We start from the raw sequence: 19,334 nt of genomic DNA, 5'->3' as shown, positions 1-19,334 counted from the left end.
TGAATAAACAGTTGTTGTTCTCAGATCTACGTGCTTTGAATGCACCAAATCGGCCCATTGGAATGTGTCCAGGCTTGTCGTTGGCCAACCTTGTCGTCAGCGATCCAAAATCGATCCCGACAAGCCTGGACATCTCAGGAATGTGTCCAGGCTTGTCGTTGGCCAACCTTGTCGTCAGCGACCCAAAATTAGATGTGTCCAGGTTTGTCGGGATCGACCACGACAAGCTTGGACACCCCAGGAATGTGTCCAGGCTTGTCGTCGTCCAACCTTGTCGTCAACGACCCAAAATGAGATGTATCCAGGCTTGTCGGGATCGACCTCGACAAGCTTGGACACCTCAGGAATTCGTTCGAGTCTGGCGCAAGAGGATAAATTGAGAAGTGTCTAAGCTTGTCGTTGTCCAAGCTTGTCGTCGTCCCAACCTTGTCGGGAGCGACCAAAATTAAGTGTCCAGGCTTGTCGTCGTCCAACCTTGTCTGCGTCCCTTTTAATCTATGTTGTTTCTAGAGGTAAACGCCGTAAGAGCCTGATATACTTTAAGAGGTAAAATAATACAAATTTACCATTTTTCTTTTGCTTGTTTTTCGTAAGTGAAAGGATATAATGAAATGCAACTTACTACAGCCATAGATAATGTTATTCTACAACAGAAAATGTGAAACTGAAGAATTTTCAGTGTTGTCATGCATAGAAATTACAGTGTTGCCAGAATAATATTTCCCTCAAAATCTAAGTTAAGGCAGCGACGAGAGGAACGAACTCAACTGCATTTGATTACATATCATGTTGTTTAGCCATCCTGGGAGCTACTTTTTAAATAATAGTTGTATGCAGTTTGTAATAAAGAAGTGTGTTAACATACAGTTATTAAAATTAGATAATGTTATTCAAGTAGTAGTTCAGAGGACACTAAAACAACATGATACGTAATCAAATGCAGTTGAGTTCGTACCTCTAGTCGCTGCCTTAACTTAGATTTTGAGAGAATGTTATTCTGGCAACACTGTAATTTCTATGGATGGCAACACTGAAAATTCTTTCAGTCAAAATTTTTCTGTTGTAGAATAACATTATGATTGTGGTAAGTTTCATTTCATTATCTCCTTTCACTTATGAATAAACAAGCAAAACAAAATTATTATCATCATTATTGGTATGTAAGGCTCTTAATCATTCGAAATAAATGGAAAAAATAGAAGCCACAATTTTAATTTTTATAAAATATGTCAGGGATGTACACAGGGGTGGGTCCTGGTGGTCTGAACCCCCCAAAATTTCGGCTTTTGTGTAAATTTAGCCTAATTTTAGGAATTTTAATATAAAATATTTTCATATTGAGTTTGGACCCCCCGAAATAAATTTCTGCGTACGCTACTGACTTATGCTATATTTTAAGAAAATAAGTGTCATATTTTGACGGGCTCTGGTTATGAAAGAGAATGGTTCCCTATACTCACCCACATATTCGCATAACGTCATAAAACATCATCAAGGAGGATAAATTAGGTATTTAAAAAATCCGAAATTTGAAGTTTTGATAATTTTTAATCCATAAAAGGGAACGAGGTGGACCAGCGACACTTACAGAGATACATACCCTAGTCCTGTACAATCATAGCATTTTTTTTTAATTTCGGCAGTTTTCAAAATTTAAAAGGTGATCCAACGTAACCCTCCTAAAATTTAAGAGGGGATCATCAATGTAACTACATTTTACGAAGGGGCCCCTATACTCATTCATATAACGTGATCAAGTCTCATCAAAAGGTTAAATTATGTCGAAAACCTCCGAAATTTCTTGGCATTTTTTTTACCCATAAAAGGGTACAAGATGGATCAATCAAACCAACCAGAGGTACATACCCGGATCCTATTTTATCATACCAATTTTGTAGCTTTGGCAATTTCCAAAATTTAAGGGCGGTGATCCTATGCACGCATCCCAAATGGTAAGGGTGGGCCAATATACCCCTGCCAAAATAAAGAGGACATTGACCTTTACGTCGTCATACTACGTAATCTGATCAGGTGACGTACCTCATCCAATCTGCGCTGAATTTTCTGTAGTCTACATGCACTTACATCCTACGATGAATTTCCATTGGTTCAATACCTTCATTACTTAAAAAGTGTATCACAGGTTGCATCTCTAACGCGCGCCTCTCATCAGTGCAGCGGCCATTAAATCTCCTTTGTAAACTGGCCTATGATTTGCCGTCCCTAGTGGGCTTCGTGATGGACAATCACCATGTGCGTGGGTTGTCTCATTTTCTCCCACTTTTGTCATTCCATTCATCTCATCATCACTGTTAATCTTGGTGCATACTCGTGGGACGTTAAACTAGAAAACTAATTTGTTGCCTGTGTAGTATGGAACACAAATACGTACATTTCACGCATCTTATACATGGAAGAAATCTAAAAAAATACAGCTTAATTTTCCTTAAACAAAAATTTTCTTCTCTGGATAGGTGTAAGTTACTGAGCTGAAAACTAAATATGATATTCCATATGAATTAGGATATTTTCGATAATTTGATCAGATTTCTTGATGCAGAGGTGAATTTTATGAGACAATTTCAATTTCTCTGTTTCTTCCCAGTAGGCATGAGATGCCGATAAACAGGTATTAGTGTTTAAGTCTATTTAATTAGAAATAAACAATATATCACTTGTCCCCTCCAGTGACGTACCTAGAGGGAGGCAAACGGGGCTTGTGCCCCGGGCACCGGCTTGGTAGGGTGCTAAATTGGGCAAATACTTTTAGAAACGTTTTGGTTTGTTTTGTCAGGGATGCTAATGCGAGTTCTTGCCCCGAGCAACAACTAGCGTCCGTGAGTTGCTTTCCCCCTCGTGCAATTACGCTGGAGGTAGGGGTATCACAGAGGAAGTTTAGGGCACAGACTGCATCTTTGAGATACAATTTTTGATGGAAAATGGTGCAATCGAAATGGAAAATGGTAAATTTGGAGTAAGAAAGGTACATTTAGAGGGAAAAAAATGTAAAATTTGGAGGAAGAAAGGAAAATTTGGGGGGGACGATAAATTTGGGGGAAATAATGGTAAATTTTGGAGAGAGTGCGTTCAAGCCCTTTGGGGCATAGACGCCCTGCTAAAGCTAGTGCTGCTTAACTAAACTTAAACCAATTTGGAATTGAAGTAGAAAAAATTATGATTAACCCTTTGATCATTAAAGGGTTAATAAAATATAACAGCACAAATATACCGTAGGCATAGGGTGACATCAAAGGAAAGGAGAAAAGAGCGATAAATATACAAATACCATAAACTTTTTAAAATTTCTTTTTTAAAGAAATAATTTTTTGTTACATACTTTGCTCACATAAGGAAACCACTTACCATGTTAATACCATTTCAAGGTATTAGTACATTTTGACATACTAATATTTCCCATAGGGAATATATTTATACATTAAAAAAAACTTTGCATAAAGAAAAAACTTCAGACACAAAAAGAAACTATAAATTGCATACTGCATAACAAACTATACACATATTAAAGATAATATAACTGAGACACAAAAGCTTTTTTTAAGTTATATAACAACAACAGCATTATCAAACAATTAACTCTAGAAAGAATCTTCATGTAAAACAAATTATCTGAAAGCGAAAATTTTTAAATTAGTTGCAATTGCTTTTTCTTATCAAGGAAGTAGTAAAGCTATCATCATTTATAGACCTTAAATTGGTGTCATAAAGTTTTCTTAAAATATACACATAATGAATATATATTTCACACGTAAATACTGTTAATTTGTCAATTCATGATTTGTATAGATAAATTTTACAATTAAACAAAGAAAATAGATTTTTTTGTGAAGTTCATATATCTTTTGTTATTGTTTTACTATATTACTGACGTACTGTAGTTTTGTACAACAAAATGCATATTTTATCGATAAATCAATGTTCTATGACTTTTCAAAAATACATACTTTCTACATAAATGGCAGACAAGAAAGTATTATGCATTAAGTCGTTTGCTTTCAGTAATAGTCGCTTTTTAGAAATGAAACTATGGAAAGAATAGGGTGTAAGACATCACCATCTATGACATTTTTAAAAAAAATCAAACTTTTGTACGTACGCCTCAATTTAACGAAATATATTCCATATCCAGTTATACTATTGAAATACACAGCAAGGTCAATAAATAGATTATTATACATTTTTGTAAACGGGTGTACCAGTAGACTGATGTAGCAACAATCTTACGAGATTTCAACAAATTAAATTTTAGAGCTACATTCCTTATATAAGATCTTCAATCCTAAATACACCAGCTATATACTCCGTATTTCTAATAAATTTTATTATGCTCTGTCTACTATAACATATAAATAAACATTAATATCGTCTAGTTATTTTCTTCAAATTTTTCGAATAAATTATCCAAGTTCTTCTTATGCTTATTACATTATGTAAATAATCAAATTCTCTTTTAATATTTTTTAAACCTTTAAACTTTACAATACTAAATACAGAAAAAGTTTTCAATAATGCTATTGAAAAGCTTTACACGTTACAAATGAACATTTACTTTTTTAAAGTGTTTAACCTCAAATGAAATTTAAATTTAATTACAAGCACGATTTCGAAGTTAACGTAAATACAGCTGAATAAACACTGAAGACTATATTAATATAGACGTTTTTGGGTGTAGACAGATTATTGTAATATTATTTTTTGCTTGTGATAAAATGCTTGGATGTCATACTTTTTTTTGGGGGGGGGGGTCAAAGATGTTTCAATTCTTTAGTTTCCTTCATTTTATACATCGGACACAAACAAGTTTAATGTCCCCTCAACATTTTCATTTTTACATTTCCACGCAAAAATTCAATCTTTCTGCATCATGTGTACGTCTAACGTGTCTAATATGATCATCTCCATTAACTTCACTGCAGTGATCAACAGAAGTGATATTTCGATGCAGGAGAATTTGTAATTAACTTAAATACATTCAAAAATTTAGTTGGGAAAATATAAGTTTCGTCAGAATATGGCCTCACTTGAAAAACGATTTAGGAAATTAACTGAGATAGGCTTTTCTTACCATGAGATACATACATCCTGTACATACACTCTAAACAAACCTACGCTGCGCACAATAACACTATAATATTTTCCTTCTGAGAACATATACCTACGACATAAACCGTTTCAATTAATTGCGGATGTGTTACGGTGTTTCGTAACCACTTTTCCCTTAAACACGCTCTTATGGCTTAAGTGATAAAAAAAACAAATCATAGATATTTATATTTTTAAGCTATTATCGCATCCTATTTAATGGAGGCCAATAATAATATAAAGAAAGATTCCTAATTAATTTATTCATTTTATCATTTTGTAAGCAAAAGAATTTAACAAAATACAAAACTCTTGCTTCTATCTCATTTAGTTTCTTGAATTAACATGACAAATAAATTGAAAATCGTTGTCTTTTCCTGGATTTCTTATTCACAATTAAGCATAGAGTGGTAAAATTCATATAAGAGCAATCTATCACAATCTATCATCTATTATTTTAAAACGAATTGTCTCGTTTAATAATAGTTTTAAGCTTGATGATGTGTTGTAACCATATTACTTCTTATTGCTGTCATTTCTGAGTTTCTTTCAGAAAATATTTGCCTCTAGCGAGAACAAAGTAAACTTTACCCAAGGCGATCTAAAAGCGTAGTCTCAAAATTACTAAAAATTAAAATAAGTTAGTGAACGCACTATTCTTATAGAGTGGACATGACAGTTATGTCTCAAACATTGTTCGCTAAAAGTCGTAGTTAATTTCTTGAAATGAGATATTCTGATGTGACTGAAAGATGGCATCAGGAACGAACCGGTACTTTTCTTTCTTTTAACTTTCTACTTTACTAACATACTTATATTAAAATACAAGTACAAACAAGAGCAAACACTGGGAAATGACAGAATCTTCAAATGTTTGGGCTTACAAGAAAAATAATCCTTTTTAATATTCAACTACGTTCATCGCATAAAACGAAGATCAAAATATGAATTTACTGAATTATTCTATGTAATAGAATGTTATTAACCATCAAATATTATTCTTATACACATTCTTTACATAAGAACATTCTACTTTGTAATTCTCATTTTGTACTATCATGTTTAAAATTGGATACCCTCTGTAGAAGTAATTTTGTCAATAACTTCTGAATGAATTAAAGAATTAGAAAGAAGAGTTTTCTGTCGAAATTTAAGTCACGCATTCTCTTTACCTTACTAAAGACATTTCTTACTAAAAGAACTACAAATACATTCGTGGTAAAGCGTTTAGCATACGCGCCTTTAGCGTAAGAGAACCGGATTCGATTCCCGGTGGGAGCTCATGTGGCTTAGATTCCACGTTAAGCCGTAGGTCCAGGTTTCATACAGTCTCGCTGCTGAGAGGCAATATATATATATATATATATATATATATATATATATATATATATATATATATATATATATATATATATATATATATATTACATTTCATAATAGAAACAGGAACCATTTAAATCTTTTAGTGTGTTGTTCTTACTCTAAAATTAAATTTACATATAATAGGTTGTTCGAGTGAAATTTCGTAAGCATATATCTCTATGTATACAAGAAGAAGTCCTGAATGAGTGAGTGAGTGACTGATCAACGCCCAGGCCAAATCACTTAAGTAGAAACTTGAAATTTTGACCGTGCATACGATTTGTGACGTAAGGTACCGCTAAGGAGGATTTTTGCAAATTGACGGTGAAAAGCGGGAAATAGAGGGTGTCAAATATCATAAAATATCCATATCTTCGAATCTCTCAAGGAAATGAAATGAAATTTTTGAGTTCTACGTCCCACGGTTATGCCGGCTAGGCTAAAGGAGACGGTGATGATGAGCAAATGAATGAAATGGTGGAATGGAGAAAGTGGAAGGAAACGGGAGAACCCCGAGGAAACCCACGCACGCGGTGTTTGTCCACTGCAAAGTTCACTTGGCGGGAGCAGGATTTGAACAAAGGGACCACATGCACCAGAGGTGAACGCTCTACCACTGAGCCACCGCGGCCCCGTTCGAATCTCTGAAGGATACAGACATGAAATTTTGTATATGGATTTCCCAATAATTAAGATACAAGTGCTTTTGATATGTTTCCTAGAACATAAGAAAAAGAGGCAGGAAAAAAAAAAAAGAATGGAGCTACAATTGTTATAATAGAACGACCGTACCTAAAAATTCTTTCAGGTTAGAGACATGAAATTTGTTATTTAAACTTTTCATTTAAAATAATTAAAGACGTGTTTCAGGTTATGTATATACTTCCCCCTACCAGGGAAAAAGGGGGAGGTTCCAATTATTAATAATAAGATACCTACAAGTATATCTCAAAATCCCTTAAGATTCTTGGTAGGGACACTCGGTTGGAAAAAAATATTAAAAGCTATTTCAGGCCAGCCATCCTGAATAAGATTTTCTTCATTCATACCAGACAAATTTCGAGATGATACCTAACAATAATGGCCCCAGTCCGCACCCTTTCTTCCTCACCAATTCCCGTGTAGTGTGATCGCCAAGAGACGTCATCCCTCAAACGTAACAGTTTGACATAGATCCGAAAGCCCAGAAATCTAATTCGTAATCCGAATCGAAATCCCGTAAGATTAGACAAATATTGGGGGATATGAAACTTCGTACATAAACTCCTTATTCAAAACAAATAGGTACATGCCACAGGGTTTCCCGAAATTCCCTTCGCTTTTAACGAAAGAAGACTGCAATATATAAAAATTACTTCAAGGTTGTCAGTCCCATCATTAGAGAAAGGAAGGGCGGGGGGCGGGGGGAGTGAACTATTTAAAATGAATTTTGGAAAAGAGAGTCTATCACTAGACTCCCGACATGGAAGTCTATGCCATATGCCATACCCTATATATGAGGATTTTAAGACAAATTGCATTCAAATTATGCCAAATAATGTATATTCATAAATACAATAGATGGGACCCCCGGACCCCCTGCCCCAGGATCGGCACCTTTGATCAAGACATACTGTCACGGGAGAGTAGATTTCTTATGTAGAAATAATTACTAAGCTGACAACATCGATATTTTTGTTATTTTTTTCCTACATTTTGTTTTTAAAATGAAGTGTCTTCAAAGAAGTTTATCTAGTTTATATTTTGATATGCCATATTGAATTGTTTCTTTCTATGTATGTGTGTGTGTGTGTCTCCTTGTCTTAATTCATACAAATGTCATGTTTTGATCATGAGCGAATTTAGAGATTGTCTGCTGTGGAAGTGATTCTTCCGGGGGGTTTGGAATACTCCTCAGTCGAGTGGGGAGTCCGGGAACTTTCCCGCAGGAAATTATTAATATAAAAATTTGATTTTTGAGCATTTTCGTGTATAATTCTCTATAATTCAATATAAGAGGATATTTCTTTTAATTTTTTTTTAAAAAGTTGTTGGTGAGGGATCAAAGTCCCTCCATGCTCCACCTGTAACTAAACAGAAGCTATCCAGTGGTTGCAGTCATTATGTAAATAGAAATGCAATCTTTTAGGCAACATACTCTCACTGTATTTCAACATTTCGATAGCCGGTATGTCGAGTCAAAATCGTAATAAAACATACCGCTCCTGCTTTTTTTCCCACTTCGAACACTGGTTACCATCTTCCTCGAACTGGAATTTTATCGTGTTACTTTGATTAAAACGTATCCAAACAGAATGGGGAGCCAAACAAAATATGCGAAGAATTTAGTATCTCTCGAGCTTGCAAAGTTAGGAAAATGAAACTCGGTATATGAGCTCTTCATTAAAAATGAACCTCTTCGAAAATTCCCGTTTTAAGGGAGGTGATTTCTATCATTTTCATGAAACTCGGTATATGAGCTCTTCATTAAAAATGAACCTCTTCAAAAATTCCCGTTTTAAGGGAGGCGATTTCATGAAACTTGGTATATGAGCTCTTCATTAAAAATTAAGCTCTTCGAAAATGCCCGTTTTAAGGGAGGCGATTTCTATCATTTTCATGAAACTCGGTATATGAGCTCTTCATTAAAAATTAAGCTCTTCGAAAATTCCCGTTTTAAGGGAGGCGATTTCTATCATTTTCATGAATCTCGGTATATGAGCTTTTCATTAAAAATGAACCTCTTCGAAAATTCCCGTTTTAAGGGAGGCGATTTCTATCATTTTCTCGAAACATTGAACCCGACATTGGTTGTTGTTTGTGATTGCATCACGGGAAAACAGTTGCAACAGTTTCAGATGAATTTAGGAATATAGTTAGTACTTATCTCAAGCTAGAGTTTTAGCATTACAGGGTCGTATCCTAACGTAGGAGTTCAACCTTCATTCCCACAATAGGGTACCTTACGGGATTTTATCATTATACTTTTATTGAAACGAGTATCCTAAGGGAGGAAAAAGAGGTTCAAATATTTTCAACAAACCTATTATCCCCATGCGAAGAACGAGCATTTTAGCTAATATTTTAATACATAGGAAATGCTACAAAACTGACATGTCAACATGTTTATATAAGTAGTGGCCATCAATATCACTGAAGTATGCTGACAGTCTGAAAAAAGGCCACATGAAACGCAAAACTTTTATAAGTTGAAAGCTTTTATTTAGCGCATAAATAATGATAGGGCTGTGCGTGGCCTATTTCAGGGTATCAGCATGCTTCCGGGGGGTTGGCAGCATGTCATCATTAATAATGAACACTATTCATAAAAATACTGACATTTTAGTTTCGTAGCATTTTCTGTTTATTATACGTTTCCCTATTTAGGAAGTTTAATATCCTCGGACGGTAGAAGTGAAAAAGACAGCGCAGGCTAAACAAGCATTTAATAGGACAAAAGCACTGCTAACATCAAGAAATGTGTCGTTGGACGTTCGAAAACGATTTATTAAGATTCTGATATGGAGCGTGGCGTTTTACGGATCAGAGACGTGAACACTGAAAAAAGCTGAAATATCCAAGCTGGTTGGCCATCTTAATTGGCACTCTGATTAGATCACCGTTTTGATAGAGGAAAAGGCAGAAGGAAATCCAGGAAGAGAAGAACCAGGAATAGAATATCTAGATACAGTTACGAAGGAGAGACCTTATCAAAGTATAAAACAGCTCGCTCAAGGAAGATAAAAGTTTTAAAATTTCCATGTTGCCCACCAACCTATGGTTGAGGAGACAAAGAAGATACAGGGTGGACACAAAGTCGATTTCCCCAATATGTGAAGAAATATTTGATTCGGGAAAAGCGACTTTGTGCTCACCCTGTATATCGAAATAAATGCTTCGCCACGTTTGACTCGAAGAACCTAATAATACACAACATGACATGCAAATATGAAATGTTTGTTAACATAATTATCGCACTGCTACATAATCAGAAATAATTATTAATTCAAAATTAATGAATGCTACGTTGCTACATTAATCAAACACTCATTTATTTTGAATAGCATCCATAATAGAGCTTACTAGTACCTATATCATGTGAATGTAGTACTTATGAGATCAATATTGACCATATATGAGCAGCACATGAAATTTACTTCTAACTTAATACTATGCTCTATTATAAGACTTTATTTAAATTTTTAGTGTTGTATTCCTAATAGGGTAATTTACTTAATTGATATTTTCCTTCGTTTCGTGCCAAGGATCAAAATATAAGAGAGAAAAAAAAGGACATTTCCAAGTGACTAATATATCCATAAAATACTCAACATTCAGGTATGATTACAATATAAAGTTTGACGCTACTAGAATTGATTTCTTTACCCTCTACACACTTTGTCTATCATATACGACACGCTTCAACTCCTTCTGTTACACACTATGGAAACAATAACCTGTCTATTAATAGAGTAGATAAAAATAGCAGATAAACAAGGTTCGTGGTGATATTAGGGAAAATACTGAGCAGCAAATGCAATATACACTATGTCATATTAAGAGGTTATGAAGTACCAAAAAATCAACTCAAAACGAAAGGAAAATCTCGAAGAGACTTGTACAGAACATAACGAACAGGCTTATTGAACACACAATTGATATAACTGTTTTATACGTCCCACAATGAAGTCATTATACATATAAATCCAGTCATAGATGGTAGCAATTAGGGAGCATGGTGAAAGAATACATTACAAATGGAAACAAGTGGAATATTGTAAGAACATTCAGACTTGATACGATAGATGCTGGATTGTAGTTTATTTGATAAATGTGTTTCAGAGGAGTGTTGAAAGACAGGTAAAAATTTTGAGCCAAAAACATGTTTTGTATCTAAGCATTAAATAAGTATCACATATATTTATATATATATATACAGTCATGCGAGTATTTTCCCAAAATTATAACGTGAGAGGAATCATTCTAGATTTGCCAGCAAATACTAGAATCCCTGCATGAACTTAAAACTTTTAAGTTTACTCTAAGTCCCAATTCACTGTAGAATCTCAACAACCTAAGAAAGACTTCAAAAACACACAGATACATACACTAGTAGCTTTTTTTTTTTTTTTTTTTTTTTTTGTTTAGAATTACAAATTTACTATTCATTTTTACATCATAGTCAACCTTTTTTTAATTCATTTAATATTATTACAAATTAAATTGCAAGACTTTGTCTTCAAAAAATTGACAGGAAATTCAATATTTATAAGGGACAGCGTTCTTTGAGATTATATCAATATGAACGTTTTATGTCTTTCGAAAAGTTTATCACACACAAATGAAAGAAACTTTCACAATTAAAAGTAACATGGGAAGAAAGAAAAAAAGAGAGAGAGAGAGATTGGAAATATATTATAAATACTGTCTGGACACTTTAACCGTAAATTTTCAGTACAAACAATATATGTATATGTATATATCATTACACCTTTTAAATAGATGTTGCATAGGCAGGATACAGTGAGCATCTGTTACATTACATTTAGTTGGTACCACAAGTTGGTTCAACCTAGTATAATAAATTAGATATTGTTGCATGAATCTTATTTCTTACAGATGTACGTGTTAATTAACTTTATAAACTATTGTGTTAATACGACAATGATTGCCAAATGTAAAATGTGTGTGGTTATTGAGGAAGAACTATAAATTATATATACGTATTTACTTATTTATTTAATAGAATATACTATTAACACTACCAAAAATTTGACATACAGTTCTGTAGTATTTGAGGAAGAAATAAATCATTAATATGTACTTTTGCTAAAGCTCAATCTAGACAGAGTAAATTTTTTTTATAAGAATAATTATTTACTCTACACAATGATAGTCTATCGTTTAGACAGAACGTATGTTCATCCTAACGCATCACGTTTTAAACTGCGTCATCTGTTATCTAAGAGCACATCTATCTCAAAATATATTAAATATTTTTTTCTGTTTTAAGTATATATTTATATTACATTTTAATCAGGTTCATCCTTCAGTGATTATGTATATATATATATAGTATCGTTCAATAAATACAAAAATAATGAAGACAGAGTTTGTAACTGCACAAACTCTTCGTGAGGTTGTATGTACTTTCTGTTTCATTTTTAAATCTCTACAAATGGTTTTATTACTACCAATAATAATACTAACAATAATAAAAGAGAAAAACAATAGAAGTATATTTTGGGAATATCAGTATTATGTCTAATATTCATGGTAATAAAGGAATTCTTAAAAACTTCGCAATCGAGCTGTAAGATTTTCTTGTTATGTTTAAATTATCAACTAAAAATTCTTCTTTTAAAAAAATCTTTGACCTATGTCAATACAGACTATATCTCTATGAAGTACTTCGATCAGAGTTGAGATATCACACTCTTATCTAGGATCATTAATGGAAATTACTTTGATCAGAGTTGAGATATCACACTCTTATCTCGGATCATTAATGGAAATTACTTTTGTCAGAGTTGAGATATCACACTCTTATCTAGGATCATTAATGGAAATACACTTGTATTTTAGTAATTACTTCTGCATATATATAGTTTTTGTCCGCTTTATTTTATTTTAAATCCACTTTCATTTACTAAACCTCTGTGATTTGTGTCCTCCCCATCATTTTAAATATAAAGTATCCTACTGATGCCATTGGTAGGGTAAGCTCTCGAAGTCATGTCTTGTAATAGTTTTTTCTTTCGGGTTTAGCTTCATGACGTTCTACCTTCTTTAATTGGGACAGCAGCACTCTGTGACACTTTAGTTTCGTTTTTCACGACAGCACCATTCTGAGAGGTAATAATGTCTGAGTAATAATCGATGAAGACAGATCTGTTGTGCGTTACAAGCCGTACAAATTGACCAGCAATTCCTGCAAGCTCAGGCTGCATCGACGAAAGACCAGGTGGTATTTGCAGTGGGGCTGCAGTTTGCGAAGTGATCACAAGTTGTAGGAATTGTAACACTCTCGTTTCTGAAACAATGAAATAATGATTATTACTAAGAGAAGATGATGACAAGTAAATTTGAGGAAAACTGAACCAACAAACGAAAAGTCATTAGGGCAATGAGAAATGTAATTATTAGAGAAACCAAAAAGCATAACAATACTTGAAACATACAGTAGCTACCTTGAATATGATATTGGTTATCTAAGGGTCTAGAAAAAAACAAATTTTAAAAGCAAAGTGAATTTTGAACGTCTTACTTAAATATACATAATCTCATAAAATTTGTTTTAAAAAAATAGTTGCAAGGAACTTTAGGCTGAATTCAGATGTTTATTTTTATAATACAAGACAAGCGTTGGATCTTCATGTAGTGACATTTAAAACTATAAGAATATTACATTTTCTATGACAGTAAATGCTTATAATACACTTCCAGCCTCTTCAAAAAATAAAACATCAGGTTTCCATAGAGCAATTAAGTATTACCTACTTGAGCAATTTCTATACGGTAAAAGAATATCTGTCAAGTACTTAATAAACATTAAGCCATACAAATATCTGCAGTTCAAAAGATCTATAATGGTTTGTAAGTAAATGTTTATAAGATAGATGTAATATTTTTACATCTAAATTATAACATGGAAAACTGAGTTCCTATTGAAGATAAATATCAAATATTGTGTGCGTAAGATGGATCTCGCAGAAATAGGGATACAAAGAAGAAACTGGATCCAGCTGATAAGGATAGAAGTCAATGGAAAGCTTTTGTAAACGCGGCATTGAACCTCCGGGTTCTATAAGCCATTGGGTTAGTTAGTTAGTTAATACTGTCTACATGCAATGTTTTCTGACATGTTCAATTTATTCGTTCACTTCGTAAATGATGTGTACGATAAAGGATGAGAATAAATACAATACAATACAACATATACTCAAATGCAATTAATGTACAGATTCATACACTATATGATACATTAAGTGATCTATCTATATAAGCAAAATATGCAATTGTGAAACTTAATACCTATATATATTTTTGTTTGTGTGCATATGTATGCCACAATAAGTATCCCGATTCCATCTTATGAATATTAATGTGATGTGTTGTTTGAAAAATATTTAAAATAGCTACTGGCATTCGTCATTTATCATTGTCAGTACACGAATCTTGGACATAAGGTTCTTCTCCAGTGTTGTTCTTATGTTGTATAGATGCACTCGACTGTTAAGACAAACTTCAGGAATCGAACCAGCAAACTTTGAGGTTACCATACCCGTTACAGATATACAATATTAGGATCAACAAACCACTTCCCAGCTCCTTCACCAAATCACTATTCAGCCGGATCATTCGGAGTTATTTTGTGATTTCTATGATCTCATGGAATTTGTACGAGATCGAAAAATCACTATACGAAGAATCGAACCGTCACAGCACCTCTTAATCTGACATTTTCATTGTTTTCCATCTACCACACATATATAAAGTCTATTTTATTTTTATGTACAGATATGTGATTCTACAGACGTTGGTTCAAGTTGCTCTGAACTCTTAAATCCAGCCCTGGATGGCAAAGTTTTTCCAAATAAGCTTTTACATTTTACGAACTGATGACATATCTAAAAGAAAATATACCTTCTTGAAGGAAGAAAGAAATGGTAGCGGGGACTCAGGTCAACCAACTTTTAAACTTTTGCATACCAAGTAACAATATATTCTTACTTTCATGAAAGGCAGTTATTTTATATCTATCTATCTATCTATCTATCTATCTATCTATCTATCTATATATATATATATATATATATATATATATATATATATATATATATATATATATATATATATATATATATATATATATATATATATATATAAAATTATAACCTTTTACAAGGTTTAAAACAACAGTTACAGACTCTAAGTCCCAGTCAACTATATCACTAGAAATGTACAAAATAATATTGCATAACGTGGGGTCCCTGGTAAACTTTGTGGTTGACAAACACCATGTGCATGGATTTTTTCGGGGTTCTCCCGTTTCCTCCCACTTTATTTATTCTGCCATTCCATTCATTTCTCATCATCACCGTCTTCTTTTGCCTAGCCGGCTAACCGTGGAACGTAAAACTGAAAGATAAGATAATATTGCATAATTAATGGTGACGGGTCTCGTAGAGCATATATTATTGTCCACAACATAAATAATGTCATTTTGTGGTATTTGTTATAACCTTAAATACTAACCACCCAAAATTAATAAAATGTTAAAATTATTCGTTGCATGCTACCAAGTAACAGTATACTGTTGTCATTGAGTTAATGTACACATACTTATAAGTTTCCATTTATTACTACGAAAGTATGTTTTTTTGTTTAAATGTCTTATAAATATATGCCGTAACTCCATTTAATGTCAGGTCCAAAACATTTTTTCTGGATCCATTGTTAAAGGGAGGAAACGCTGCTTCCTATGTTTAAAAATAATAATATTTTGTTGCGCATTACATCGCTGTGCGGGCTACAGGTCTCGCTGTGGTAATCAATTAGAATCTTCTGAAAACTTCCACAGGAATATTTTCTTGTGGATTTCGTGTGTGTTGTGCGGATAGTTTCCTGAAGACAACGGGGCAGTTATAATAATATTATCACTGACTAAGTGAATTCTATTCTGAAAGACAGCTTCTTTGTTACTACATATACATGTGAGTCAAAAATGACCCTAACTTGACGTTTCGTGCGATACAAATGATTTGGACGTTCCGAGGGTTAATAAGAAATTTATCAAAATATGAAATATCACACCAATTACAATACTTCATTTTAGTTCCTAAATTGTGTATAGTCTACCCCATCTGGTAAACAATAAGAATATTACCATTTACGAAAACATTACTTTCGAAATATTCTTTCTCCCAAGTTTACTGTGTAGTACAGATGCACACATTTGTTCAATACTTACTAACTAAATTCCGAATCCTGTGATTTGGGTCTGAAATTTCCATAATTTGAGATTTCAAAGTTTGTGAAGCAGTCACATCCAACTCAGTGAAACCATGTTCTTTAAGGCAATCATTGACATCCTTAAGTATCTGAAGAGCAACATTTGGAAGCACTTTCTCTAAGTCCCTGGAAATAAATAATATTTATATGTAGCTAAAAGATGATTTAAAAGTATTATAAAGTGCATAACTACAAAACTGACAGAAATAGTCTATAACAAAAACTCTTAAAATAACCATAATCGTTTTTGAAAAGTTCTTAAATATTTACAAGAAAAATGTTAAAATTAAATTATGGGTAGTAATCGGTAAAATTTGGTGCACATCCTGAATTCGGGATATGGATGTATCGAAACCATGGATAAGAAACCTTACAGATGAAACTTCATTTACACATAACCTTACGGATAAAACTTTCCTTTCTTTACATTTGTAGAACACACTTTATTCATTACAGTATCCGTACAAAATTACCTGGCTGTAATGTTAAAACAAGTTTCTTTTTAACTCTTAGATACACTTTCTGGATCAAGCTGGCCATGCAAGTATATTAATTAAGTTTTCATTGTGCTTTATTCACATTTTATAAACTAATTTCCTTGCATCATCTCTTATCGTACTTGTGCTTCTATATGCTGGTGTAAATTAATGATCTTGTGCACACATATTTCTGTGTTCTGTGATATTTAACGAGCACTATTTTTACACTAACCGCTGAAGTCATTTTTGGGTCAATTCTGAAATGTGGGTCTGCAGGCATGAAGTTAGTAGGTCCCAATAAACGATTGTTTATTTTACAACACATTCAGACCATGTTTAGCTTAAGTACGCTCAAGCACTAACGTCAATTTGTGTGGAACTAACGAGCACTAACAAGAGCTGTACGTACGGAAGCACTAACGTTAATATTGATGGCTTTAGCGGGCACTAACACTGCTCTAACCTCATTTTTGGAGCGATTCTGAGATGTGGGCTTATTGACACGAAATTAGAAGGCCCACAGTGATTATTTAAACATTAGGTGTTATCTGTGGAGTACTAACGATGGAATTTGTGGTACTCTCGAGCACTAACGATGTGTGAAATCGAAATTGGATCTGCCGAAGGTGTATGTCAACTTCGCAGCATGGGAAGGGGGGGAGACGACTAGAATGCTAGTAGACTCCAACTAAAGTTACGTCAAAATTATGAATAAAATGGAATCTACTGTACTAATGGCATCCGCTCTTTCTACCTTTAGCAACACAATTCATCATAATTTTGTTCCATCACTGGTAGACTACATGCTGAAAAAAAAAAAAGTTTATACCGTATATACAGTGGAGTACCGATAATCTGGACACGTTTAATCCGAACAGGTCAGGGAGGATTTTTTGTGGTGAAAATACTCAGTTTTAGGAAATTAACTAAAAGAATGATAACAGCTGACAAACTGCCGACTGCTGCAGAGCGAACTACACAAAGATAATAATACCCCTAACGGAAAGATTTGTAACAACTGTACGTACTGTACTTGGAAAAATAAAAGCATTAAGCTTTCTCAATATTTTTAACACTTTTCCAGTACAGTACATATACTGTAGTCAGAAAACGTGTTTTGAAATACTATATGCTGTGTATTAGAACCCAATAGACCCGCGATTTTACAGTTATTCCGAATAATCACGTAATCCGAACAGGGTTCGGTCCCAATTAGTTCGGACTCCACTGTAATATGGTTCTTAGGTAATTTCTTCACCTTGACATTCCTACCGGTGAATTTCTGCTCAGTATTCTTAAACGCATTTGCAGCAGTGTTGTTTTATAGTCCTCATATATTTCGATTTTTTAGCTAACAAAATCTTAACTCTCTGAAAGAAGTCTTACGATGACACTTGATTTGATTGCGAATTTCGAAATTTTGATTTTTTCTTCTTCTATATTCTTAATAAACTTAGAAGGTATATTATCTACCTTTTTTCTTCATTTCGTTGTATGTTTCTGAACTTGTCCAATGAGCCATCCTCATTTACTTCGTTTTCCGTTTTAATGTTTAAAATGTACAGAGTTTGTTCTTGGTGTCACCCAGCTCTCAATGTATTGTTTCCATCTTCCTCAAACTTAATTCGCTCATTAAACACTCATTTGTATCTTTAGTTCCTATATTGTCCCTTGCTGCCTTTCTACAGTATTCGCGTGAAATTTACTCTCATAATATATAATATTCAAATTTCTCTATCTTTTTAAATTCCTCTTGTCACATTCGCTTCTATTGTATATTTCCCTGTCATCGTAGATTTCCCTTCTTCTTCGCAGATAAATTTTCTATACATCCTTTTGTCTGCAGCCGAGACTACTTTGACTAACCAAGAAGCGTAACTTTAAAAAAAAATCCTTCTTTGAAAGTGACACACGTCAGGCGGACATTCTAATCACATTAACCTAAGCTTTAAGAACAGACGTAACTTTAATTTGTTCTGCCTGTTTTCACTTCTTAAATACAGGTCTAAATACTTTCAGCATTAATCCTTTTATCTCGTACTCAAAATATTTGGGGGAGACGCGTCCCCTCTGTCCCCCACCCCCCGCCAGAGACGCCCGTGCTTCACAGAGATTCGACTGAACCTTCGAGGCAAATTTTGATATTTGTTTTGAAGTCTTTAATGTAAGTTCTTCCCTCTGAAAGAGATGGGAATACCATATTTTTTCTATTCTGTAAGACTATCATGAGCACGAACTAAATTGCCTGTAAGATTATTACTTCAATGCTTCCTTTGTCATTAACATTATTATCATTTTCTTCTTTCATTTATTATTTTTCTTTTTACTTCCCGCGACCTTTTACACTTACACGGTGCCTTGTTTTTCTTAAGACTCCTCCTACACGTCGTCTCGTCTCTT

At 33.6% G+C, this 19,334-nt stretch overlaps 1 protein-coding gene across 6 annotated transcripts in view; it reads right to left on the bottom strand.

Moving 5' to 3' along the window:
• Positions 1–12,296: 12,296 nt before the first annotated feature.
• Positions 12,297–19,334, bottom strand: part of LOC145669734 (T-complex protein 11-like protein 1) — a 195,505-nt gene continuing 188,467 nt past the window's right edge. For all 6 annotated transcript variants that reach the window (XM_081738065.1, XM_081738064.1, XM_081738062.1 and 3 more), the window contains 2 exons: positions 16,415–16,581; positions 12,297–13,474 (listed from right to left, as the gene is read on the bottom strand). In XM_081738065.1, coding sequence (XP_081594191.1) covers positions 13,212–13,474; positions 16,415–16,581 — 430 coding nt within the window. In that variant the 3' untranslated portion in view covers positions 12,297–13,211. The remainder of the gene's footprint in view (positions 13,475–16,414; positions 16,582–19,334) is intronic.

The sequence above is a fragment of the Thermobia domestica genome, chromosome 14 (genome assembly GCF_964235325.1).
Source record: "Thermobia domestica chromosome 14, izTheDome1.hap1.1, whole genome shotgun sequence".
In the NCBI taxonomy this organism is placed as follows: Eukaryota; Metazoa; Arthropoda; class Insecta; order Zygentoma; family Lepismatidae; genus Thermobia; species Thermobia domestica.
Note: the sequence above shows the minus strand (reverse complement) of the source record. Positions and strands in the feature narration are given on the sequence as shown.